The sequence below is a fragment of the Eimeria maxima genome, genomic scaffold (assembly GCF_000499605.1).
Source record: "Eimeria maxima Weybridge genomic scaffold, Emw_scaff196, whole genome shotgun sequence".
NCBI classification, from domain to species: domain Eukaryota; phylum Apicomplexa; class Conoidasida; order Eucoccidiorida; family Eimeriidae; genus Eimeria; species Eimeria maxima.
Window position 1 is genome coordinate 36,310 of NW_013563635.1, and position 10,580 is coordinate 46,889.

Here is a 10,580-nt window from a genome sequence, read left to right on the forward strand (position 1 = left end):
GCCCCCCCCCCCCCCCCAAAGACACCCGGAGAGCTAATGTTGCTACTCGCACCTTCATTACTAGCATGGGAGGTACACGCAACTGAGTAGCGGCGTCAACAAGTGTACTAAGTCCCCTTGAACTCTAGTAAAACAATTAATTTGGGGGGGTTTTACGGAAGGAGTGATTTGAAGTATACCGTATGTTAAATTCCTTGGTTCCTCTCGCAACGACTTCGCAGTTAAGAGCGGTGTGTTTGCTGATAATCTTACTTCGACTTCTGACAATACTATGTACATTGCTGTATTATGATTATATAACACTCCACTATCGACAGTGTGAAACACACTGCACCCCCACACACATCCCAGCAAAGACACAGCCTTCGGCAGTTACCCGCTTCCTGCAGTTTGCTGCTGCTGAACAGCTTTCCAGCAGCCTGCGACTGGGGAGAGCAGGCTTCTCCAAGGCATACTGATGAAATGCAGCACCTTGGCAGAAGGATGTGCACCGCTCTACAACAACCAAACGCAAGGGTGTATCGTTAAAGAAGGCTAGGTGCAACCCTGCTGCACATTAGGGATTCCCCTACAAGAGAAGAGGGGCCCCTTCAATTAGCGGATCCGTAGGCAAGGCACAAACAAGGAGCGCTGATCCGCGTTCTTCGTCCCTTTGGGCAGATATTTCCGGGGTGGAATTCTGCTACGAGGGGTCCCATGCCGTACGATGATAAACCGTTTCCATAGGAAGGGTTTGGCTTACTAATGTTGTTTGTGTATTAAAAGGCCTTGTGCTTCCTGATGGTGCCCTCTCTGCTTGGATAGCGCGGTGCTACGCACCCTCTATACGCGCTGCCTGCAGCGGTGCTGCAGCGCAGAGCTGCAGGATCAAAAGAAGAGCGGCACAGGGCAGTACCCAATGCCTGCTGCAGTTGGGTTAGGGACTGTATACTCCCCCTTGAGTCGCTCCTCCTTGACGCCGTACGGCCAGGCCCGGCTGATTCGTGGCTTGGTCTCGTGGGGCACTGCACCGCACGAACGCATCCAAAGCACAGATCCAAATGCATATGACTTTTATCACGGATTCGAATATAATGTGTACGGAGGGGCGAGTTTGAGGTTCCGTCTCCCGGGAGCTCGTGTTGCTGGACCCGCATTTGCTTAACAAGTCTCACAATTCCAGCCCGGCGGCGGCTGCTCCATTACATGGCGTGTGTACCGCACGGTCTTCCCAGCCGCTTGTTTTACCGGCCTCGGCCGGTAACGACCTGAAACAAGCAGACAACTCCTCCGACGTCTATCGGGGAATGCCATTTCCCAAACCCATCCCCCAAAGCCCAAACCCTGGATGCGAAGCCTTACCGCGCCCGCCACAACCCTCGTAAACCTCTACGGGTCGAAAAGCTGCCCGAGGCACCACAGCTCCTTTGTTCCCCAAAACCCCACTCATGGAACGGCCCCGCCTTCCCATGCCAATACATCAGCACAAAGGCAAAAGCCACAGGGCTTCACTACACACGGCTGAGAAGCGCAACAGAGGAAGCTCGCCCAATTAAACACCCAACAGTGCATTGTGCGCCCCATACTGGAGACAGTCACAAGAGGCACCAGAGACCCACCCTTCCACAGACGCTGTCGAATTAAGAACTTGCACCGGTCTCCGTCGACGGCCACTGGGCTTATGGCCTGTCAAACAGCAGCAGACGCAGCACCGCACACGGTTGCTGGTCACATGCTGTTTGGCCTCCTTGCAGGCAGGCCTCAGCATGCAACCAAGCAAAACAGAAAACAGAAGAAGTGAGGCAGAAGAGTGACACCTGCAGCGCCGCACCCGCTGTCTGTCCCTAGAGTCCGGTATGGCGAAGTGCACGCATTTTATGCCTGAGACACGAACCCAAACAAGTGAAGCCTAAGTTCTAGGTTTTCCCAGAGCATACACCCTCGGATCTCCAGCCTCTATGCCTATATGAAGGCCGGAGGAGCACGCCACGCCGGACGCGGCAGCCGAGGCAGGATCCTGCGGGATTCCCAGTGATTCAGTTGTAGGGTGCCTTGCGCCGGGAAGAAGTGGTGCTCACGGAGAAGGCTGCAAGTGAGTTTATACAGGTCGAAGTCTGTCCTGTAGAGGTACTTCATGACCCGCTGCCTCCGTCCCAACCAAATGGAAAGAATCCGCTTTTTAGAGTGGTCCCGCCGGTGACGCAGCAAATGCTGCCTAGCGTTGAGGATCTTTTCCGTAAGGCATGCAACTGAAGGCAAGCACCCACTCGTGCGACTGGCGTACCCAATTCCATCCTTTAGGTCTCATGAAACGCTTAAGAGGAAATACTTGCAATCCTCGCTTTAGTGGAGGGTGTTTTTTAGACATGCAATGTGTATGCCCACGAAGATGCATGGAATGACCTGTACGATCCGCTGTACTCTGCCGTGCCTCCTGGCACCCAGAATTCCTCCTGTGAAAACATTGTGTGTGTGTCTGCCAAGTGAGGAACTATCAGCCGGCGCGTTACGGGCCGGAGCATTCTGTTCATGTGCGTGTACACCCGTACGCACTCTGTACGGCACTGCTGCCGGTATCGAAAGGCCGGCGCTGCAGCTGTCTGCACAACTGCAGCTTCCTCCATTGGTGCAGTTGTTTATTTGAAGCGCAACGCAGAGAAAGACAATTCCTTAATCCTGCATTGAGACTTGCTAAGTCCTCCTCCCGCCACCGCTCGATGTAACCTTCCGGAACCTGAGGTCCCACAACACCCTCCCACATTCAGCATGTAACTCGCTATCCATTTTCCTCGGGGTCCCGCAAACAGCCCTTTTGGGAGTTCAGCATATGAGAAGGGCCGCCTGCAGCCCGTGTGACCCCTGCAGGCGGCTCCAGGTCAAACTGACAGCGCAGATGTGGTGTTCAAGAAAGTAGCCAGTGGTACTTTAGGGGAAAGCATGTAGGGGTGTGAGTTGCGAAGAATGGATTGAGATTTAGTGTTTGGGAAAAGCATGCAGAGTTTCCCTCTAAGACACTACGGCTTAAGGGTTTACTTGGTCTCTTTCGCTCAGAAACTCCTTCTCAGCCTGGATATACCACTCAGACTTTGGTGAGCGGACTTTAAGAGGCACTACTCCTGCAAACCGGTGTACTTTGACACGCGCCACAAACCGCCGTTGCAGCAAGGTGTAGGGCGTCCTCAAAGTCCAGGCGGAGACCCCGTATGGAACCCCAGCCACAGGTGTAGGGACTCCTCGCGATGCGCAAACACGGGTCCCCGCCGGGGACTCCAGCCCCCAATCCCAGGAGATGATCTCTTTAGGCGGACGGCAGCGCTCCTCCTTGAAGGCACCGAGGCCTTGTCGAAGCCTCAACCTGTGCTGCGGACACCCCCATGGGGCAGAAAGAGTGAAACCCTGGCAAACATGCAACTGGTGCAGTGGGGCTCCCAACCGTGCGAACCCGCAAATAGCACGACACGTCATTGCCGTGCTGAATTCGACCTAGCCATGCAGCAGCCTGCCCAATTGGGGCCCCACGCGGGGCCCTTCGGGTCCAAACAAGGGCCTACAAGGTGACCCTAGCCGAGCCTCGATACCAAAGGGTCCGTACAACACAAAAACTTGGTTTCGCTGTAACGAAAGCTTCAACAATCAAACCCTATACCCTGTAGCCCCCGTTCGAAGCCGATGTCAAGAGCGGCAAGAGCGCACCCCTTTACTACGGCAGTCGGATGCTTTCATGTAAAATCCACTAGGAGACACAAGGCAGATGTTTGAAGACATTTGGTGTGAAAGCAGGAAAGACAGAGCAATACGGGTAAGGGGAACGCCTGTGCGTCGGTCATTACCGGTAGCAGGTAATTGCGGAGACTCTGAGAAACCCACTAACCAAAAGAATTTCTTACGGAAGTATGCAGAAGGAGCACTACGCACGACTGGTTTCCCTGATACACATTTGGACGCTGCCTTGCTGCGGGGGCCTCCAGTCCCGTGCTCAGGGGCCCCTGAGGGGCCCCGTAGCCCCGCAAGAAGGACAAGGGGCAGGAATGAAGTAAAACTCCTGTGGTATCATGAGGGATATGTTTCATCTGCATTGTAGTCTGTATCTTTGATGTATCAACGCTAGCCCTTGGTTGTTAAGCCTCAGTGACCCAGTCGGCACCAGTGCATTACAAGTCACTGGGGTGCCGTTGTCCTATTGCTGACGTCATCTCCCGAGTCCTTGATCTTTTTGGTGTGTTGTCCGTCGAGGGTTGCAAGTACGAAGATCCCTCGTGTTCACTTTGAGGGTCTTCGACTCAGGGGTTGCCCACAATGACGGCTGCTCCCAAAGCCGCAAAGGGCCAGCGAGGCCCCCAGGGCCACGGTGACGCTGCCTTCAGAACAAACAGCGCATGTACTGAGGTCTCTGAGGGAGTCAAAGGCGCCGCTCTCATGGAAGAGCGCTCATTGCTTACCTCCCTTATGGAAGCTGCAGCCACCGGGAACAAAGATGCACTCCTCGGAGCTATACGCAAAGTTGCACAGAGATACGGCAAACGCAACGCAGCAGCAACTGCGAGTTCGGAACCTACAGTTCTACAAGGAGAAGAAGCAACAGCATCCCCTCCGGCAGGAGATGCTGCAGATGCACCAGTAGCAAGACATACAGCTGCTGCTGCTGCAGAAACCCCAGCAGCAACTGGTCCAAGAGAGGCAGAAGGAGCAAAGTGTGAGGAGTTTGGTTTGGACCCCGATCTGTTGCTAGGCTTCCGTGATGGTGAAGGGCGTACAGTAGCTCACTTTGCAGCTTTAGGGGGTTCCTCTGAGGTGGTGGAGTTGATACTGCGCCTGTGCCCCTCGGCTGCCAAGGCCCGAGACAACTATGGAAAAACTCCTCTCTTTACAGCTGCTTCTCTGGGCAACACGGATGTGCTGCAGCTGCTGCTTCACAGCGGAGGTGACGCTTCAGCGCGCAGCAAGGGCGGCAGCACCGCTGTGCACGAGGCCATCTGCGCGCAGAAGGCAGCAGCCATTAAACTTCTTCTCGAAAGAGGAGCAAACGTGGGTTGACCCCGAAGTTTTTCGGTGTTGTTTACAAGTCTGTCATGCGCTCTCATTAATTCTCTGTGGCCGCACGCGTCTGGCACTGCCTCCACGTGCTTGCTTCTGTATCTGCCTCTCACTCCGTGTATCCTCCTTCTCTGTTTGTCTCGGGTTCCCTCTCCGCCAAGGTCACTGGCGTCTTGCCTACTCGATTGATCCACTATCTCTGTCTCAGTTTGCAGTCGCGTTGTCCCCTCCTCTCGCCTCATGCTAATTCTCCCCCTAATTGTAGCTCAGGCCTGCCGTCTCTATCTCCACTGCTTCAGTCTTTTTACACGTGGATATTCCCCCAGTCAGATCGGTGTCTGCCTGTACGATAACTGCTGAACCCAGCTTGTGGACGCCCCTGCTTTTGTCTGCCTTCCGCAGCCCAACGCTGTTTCCTCTATGGGCACACCTCTGCAGATCGCCACGGTGACGCAGCAGCAGGAAATCCTTGAGCTTCTGCTCTCTCGTGGCGCAGATCCCAACAATGGCCCGAAATCAATTCCCGATTCAGGCCACGCTCGCGATTCTGAGCAAGATTCGAGTGCTTCCGCCTCCTGTTGCAGCCCTTTCCCCCCAGCCTTGATCCTCGCAGCCTCGAAGAACGACTGCAACTGCCTGCAGCTGCTGCTGCAGCACGGGGCTGATGCCAACGCCACAGACACCGAAGGCTTCACAGCACTTCACTGTGTAGCAGAAACGGACTGCGTAGAGTGTGCAGAACAACTCCTTAAAGCTGGCGCTAACTGGGAAACTGCTGCTTCCGTACGCTTAGTCAAGGGGCCAGGCACCTCTACGCACGCCACGCTGGATTAAGGGCTAAGGGTTGGGTGTCAGGGCTTAGACTAGAGATTTGGGTCCTCGCGTGGGTTTGCCTTGTTGGTTGACTGAGTGGCGTTCATTGCGATTGTTTTGCATAGGATGGATCGACTCCACTCGAGCTGGCGAGGCGCCACAAGTCTAGGGCGGTGGCGCAGCTGCTCGAGCCCCTGGGGCCTAGCCCCCAGCAGCCGGGGTTTCCTTTTCAAAGGCCTTCTACCAAAGTGAGTGCAGGCATCTGGAGGCAGGCTTTGCACAGCCTACCGAGAGGCGCTTGTCTAGTGCCCCCTTTGTTTTCGCATGGAGCTGTGTGCATAATAATGTACACAGTATATTTATATACTGTGTATTTATCATATATTTGTATTCCAACTTGCACTGAACCTTTAGAGCTCCGCTGTATCGCCAGAGAGCTTGTATATTGGAAGAGAGGCATAGCACAAAGGACACTTGTAGGCGACGAGGCAAAGGGGGAGGCACACTGGGTTAGAACAGGCTCAAGGAGACAGTGAAAGAGCACTCCGCAAGGGAGGAGCGTGTGGAGGAATATCCTGTACGGTTCATGGAGCCACTGCTGTTCGTTCGTATGATGAGACTGCAGCAGCGGCAAGCAGCACCAGGAGCTGAAAGGGTAGGAGAAACACGCTTGATTGATGATTCCGCTGATGGGGATATGGAGGCACCCCTACCTATTATAAGTCTGAATCATTCGGCCCCGGCTCCGCGTGAAGCAGTAGCGAAGGTCGAGAAGTTGAAAGAGGCAGGGAATGCTGCCTTCTGTATGAGGGACTATGCCGCAGCCAAAGCCAAGTACACCCAGGTCAGCAGCTTCTCACCGCCTCCCTTAGATGCAGCTATTTCTCCTTGTGTTTTCGCAGCCAGCCTTTCCGCTAGGCGCAGGCCCAGACCACGGCATGGGGCCCATGAAGGACCCCGGTGGAGCGGCAAGGGTTTGGAGGGGCCTCTGGGGGGAGTGAAGTTTCCAGGGTTGTTTGTGGGGCACCTGAGGGGTCGGGGCGGAGAGGCCATTGCGGGTGTCCGCAGGCAATTGAGGAATGCCCTAAGGTGGAGGCGGCGCGGGAGCTTCTGGGGGTCCTCTATTCGAACCGAAGTTTCACTAACGAACAACTTGAAGACGCGCAGGGGGCCCTGGCGGACGCGCAAGCGGTAAGCAGCCAGGAATGAGATGCTCACAGAGAGGGACTCCCACAGTTGGGGCAGCAAGCAGAGGGTGCATGGAGACGAGGGCAGTAGGAATTGATTCCCCGAGGCTTAGCGGAGGTTGGCTTGCTTGTTGGGTATTGATTTGTGTGGCAAACTGGGCGTTGCGTCATGATGCGCGTATCCTGTATTTGCCCACACCCACAGGCACTAAGCACCGAAACTGTGCACTGGGCACTGTGCGGGGTCCGTGTGGTTGTGTATGTGCATGTGTGTGTGTGTATGTGTGTGTGTGTGTGTGTGTGTGTGTGTGTGTGTGTGTGTGTATGTGTGTGTGTATGTGTGTGTGTGTGTGTGTGTGTGTGTGTGTGTGTCCGTAAGTAAGTAAGCAAGTAAGTGGGTAAGTATATGCGTGTATTAATGGGTTTGCGTACTTGCGTTTGATGTTTTGGGGAGTGCTTGGGGGCTTTTACAGCTGGCGTAAGGAGCGGTGTTCGTGGCGCAGTGGTGCGGCTGCGCGCAGGCGGTGCAGCTGCGTCCCGAATGGAGCAAAGCACAGTATCGCCTGGCGAGGGCGCGCCGCCTTGGCGGCGCGACGGAGGAGTACGTCGCCCAGTTGTGGGAAGCGCTCCGCCTAGACCCGACAAATAGCCAGATTCGGTAGGCTGAAACCCCACTTCCGGGTGACTGCGTACGCCTTTTCTCCACGCGTGTGCGCAAGTGGGCAAAACACAGCTCCAGCCAAGCAAAATAACACAAGCACAGGAGCGCATCACACACGGTGCGCCACAGACGGAAGCCGAGTACCCGTGGTCACTGGGAAGTAATCAGACAGGTGTGCACACAGTTTCCAGACAGACAGAGACATGCACGAATAACACACAGGCACAAACAAAGTCACAGATGGACAGGCACAAATAACAAGCAGCACGCAAGTAAACAAACATGTTCACAGCATACAGCGGGATGACCAGGCCAAACAACCTCCGAGATGCCCAAAACAGACGAACACAGAAAAAGCAAGCAGACGCAGCGATGCATATACACAGATGCGCAAATACCACAGAGACAAATAGAGAGACCGATGCAGAACTGGACACCTACGCAGACAACTAGACGAGAACGCAAGCCAACGTACAAAGACACCAGCAAACACATGTGGACACTACACCAAGGTACACAAGCGCAGAAAGACACCGCAAAGACCCAAACGAACACGCACAACGGCAGAAAAAAATCTACACACTGGGAAACCACACAAAAATGTCAGTATAAATAGCCACCAGGGAGACACTAATAAACTGCACGCGAATAAACGGATAACCACACTAGCAAACAACAGTAGCAAGCAGACAAAAACACGGACGAATACACACCGAGCCAGAAATAGCGTTAGCCCTCCCCCCGCATTAGGCAGGTGGCACTAACTCCAGATAGTAACTAAGCGGAGGAGATATGTGTGCTGTGGGGAGGCTTCTCACAGCTCATGCAAGAATCGTGAATCAAGAATCGTGAATGCTCTGAGGCAGTGCCGTTTTCCTCTGGTCGTCGCAAGACACGTGATTGGTCTCCGCTACGATTCATTTATAGTCTCTTTGTGCCTGCTTCCTGTGTGTCTCTTTGACACAGAGAGGAGATGAACACAGCGGTGCAGGCGGCTCGGAAGGTTCACGCTGACAGGGCCACCGCTACTACGCCGCCTGCTTAGGGCCTATGGCCGGGGATGGTGGTGTTTCGGGTTTCGTAAATTGGACGCTTCACTGGGAAGACAGTCACGTGCTACAATTGAGACTAAAGAACAGAAGATGCCGTCCGTTAAAAAATGCTCTCAGATGCCCTGAGGGGGGCGGAGGTCACGGAGGGACCGCGAAACGCTGAGTTGTTCCTACTGTATCTGAGGGTTAATGGAAAACCCATGGGAAGGGTTTAGGACCTCTGGTCGATCCTTGGAGGAAGCTGCTGCCGTGTCAGTGTGCCTAAAGCAGCCAAAACCTAAGCGGCTTCCGTAGGGGCGCTCCCTCCTCCCTCCCTCGCCCTTGCTTACTTTGGGGGGGGGGCCTCGGCGGGTCCCGTGTACACCCCGCTCTAGTCCTCCTGCCCCTCAAACTGCGGGAGGGACGGGCCCTGGCCATTTCGGCTTGCGCATCCAAAAACTTAGAAACACCCCGTCTCCTCGAATAGCCAAAGTCCTGGCACCTGCTGTTTCTGTTGCTGCAGCTGCTGCTTTCTGGGGCGACCTGATAGGCTAGTCGAACCCTATCACTCCCGGGAATGGCTGTAGGTCGGTTGGGGCTTAAGATAGCCCGACGACCGCTGCTGCTCCCAGGCTGCAAACCAAGTGTTGCTTAGTGTCCATAACGGCACACCACAGCCCAGTTTCCTAACTACTGAACACATACGAGAGGGGTTGTTCACCGGGGGCCTGCCGCTACGGGGCTCCAGGGGGCCCTTGTCGCCCCTCTCCCAAATGTTGTTGCTCCGACCCGCCATCGATTTGCTGCTCTCGCTGCACTGCTACTGGGGCGTCTCTGTCCCGTGTCGCGATCCCCTCGGGGGTGGACTCTTGAGCAGGTGTGGTGCTGGTGGGGTCTCCAGAAGGGGGACCTGCTGAGGCGCTAGCAGCGGCGCCAGGGGCCTCGGCCTCAGGTGCCCCTACAGTCTTCAAAGATTCGGTGGCACATAGCTGCACTCGGCGGTTGTACTCCCGCCGATTTTCCGCGTACAAACGAGCAGCCTCCTGATTTGCCGGGCTGCTTGGGTTTGGGTCGCTTAGCAGAGACTGCAGCCACACCACGCACCACGCTCCCCAACAAACCACACGAAGTTGAGGACACACAACACAAAATCCGGGGCGTGAACACCGAGGAGTGAAGATGCAGAATTAAGAATAGCACACAGTTGTACAACATGACAACTGGAGGAAAGCAACCTGTCCCCTGCCGCACCCCCAAGAGCAGCAGCAGCTTAACAACAGCAAAAGCTGCAGCGGCTTTGACTGCAATCCTGAGGGACCGCAGCGCCTATTTCCCCAGCAGCTGCTGCAAAATCAATGGAGGACGTACCTGTATAGAGGTGAGAATGGCAGAAATATCATATATCGGACTCCACTGAGACTGCAAGATGTCAAGGCAGATGTTCCCGTCATTGTACACTGCAAAGACAAACAGCGGAGAAATCAAGCACATACATACACGGTAGACTTTCACACTTTCTCATGCAAATGACAGCAGTTCATTGGGCCCCGTCCTCACATACTTACCGGCCTGCGAGGCCTCATTTCACGACTCCCTATGCCAGAAAATTCTGCAGTCCTCTACCTTCAGACTTGCCTTTTAATATGTACGTATTAAGTATTGAAGTAATTAGTGTCCACAACTTCTGTGTTTATGCTAGAAAGGTCTTCTCACCGTTAGGATGGAAAAGCCTCGAGAGGAATCGGACGTGTGGCGGCTTATTCGGGTAATCGTTCGTAAATTTGAGCTCTAACTGAAACGTGCCTGAGGTGCGTAAACGGAGGAAACGCATACAAGTATGTAATGTGCATATATATATATATATATATATATATA

At 54.5% G+C, this 10,580-nt stretch overlaps 3 protein-coding genes across 3 annotated transcripts; 1 reads left to right on the forward strand and 2 right to left on the reverse strand.

The window, feature by feature from the left end:
* Positions 1–867: 867 nt before the first annotated feature.
* On the reverse strand, positions 868–3,444 carry EMWEY_00021060 (ribosomal protein S15, putative; the record flags this gene model as incomplete). The annotated part of the gene is made up of 7 exons (XM_013477825.1): positions 868–1,004; positions 1,342–1,442; positions 1,595–1,665; positions 1,811–1,860; positions 2,058–2,228; positions 2,533–2,713; positions 3,013–3,444. The coding sequence occupies 7 exons, from the start codon at positions 3,442–3,444 to the stop codon at positions 868–870; spliced, it is 1,143 nt and encodes a 380-aa protein (XP_013333279.1).
* An 831-nt stretch (positions 3,445–4,275) lies between these two features.
* Positions 4,276–8,719, forward strand: EMWEY_00021070 (ankyrin repeat containing protein / TPR domain-containing protein, putative; the record flags this gene model as incomplete). The annotated part of the gene is made up of 7 exons (XM_013477826.1): positions 4,276–5,004; positions 5,416–5,796; positions 5,952–6,074; positions 6,452–6,670; positions 6,895–7,017; positions 7,535–7,671; positions 8,641–8,719. The coding sequence occupies 7 exons, from the start codon at positions 4,276–4,278 to the stop codon at positions 8,717–8,719; spliced, it is 1,791 nt and encodes a 596-aa protein (XP_013333280.1).
* A 720-nt stretch (positions 8,720–9,439) lies between these two features.
* On the reverse strand, positions 9,440–10,288 carry EMWEY_00021080 (hypothetical protein; the record flags this gene model as incomplete). Its single annotated transcript, XM_013477827.1, has 3 exons — positions 9,440–9,790; positions 10,074–10,162; positions 10,267–10,288. 3 exons carry the CDS (start codon positions 10,286–10,288, stop codon positions 9,440–9,442), a joined length of 462 nt encoding a protein of 153 aa, XP_013333281.1.
* Positions 10,289–10,580: the final 292 nt, after the last annotated feature.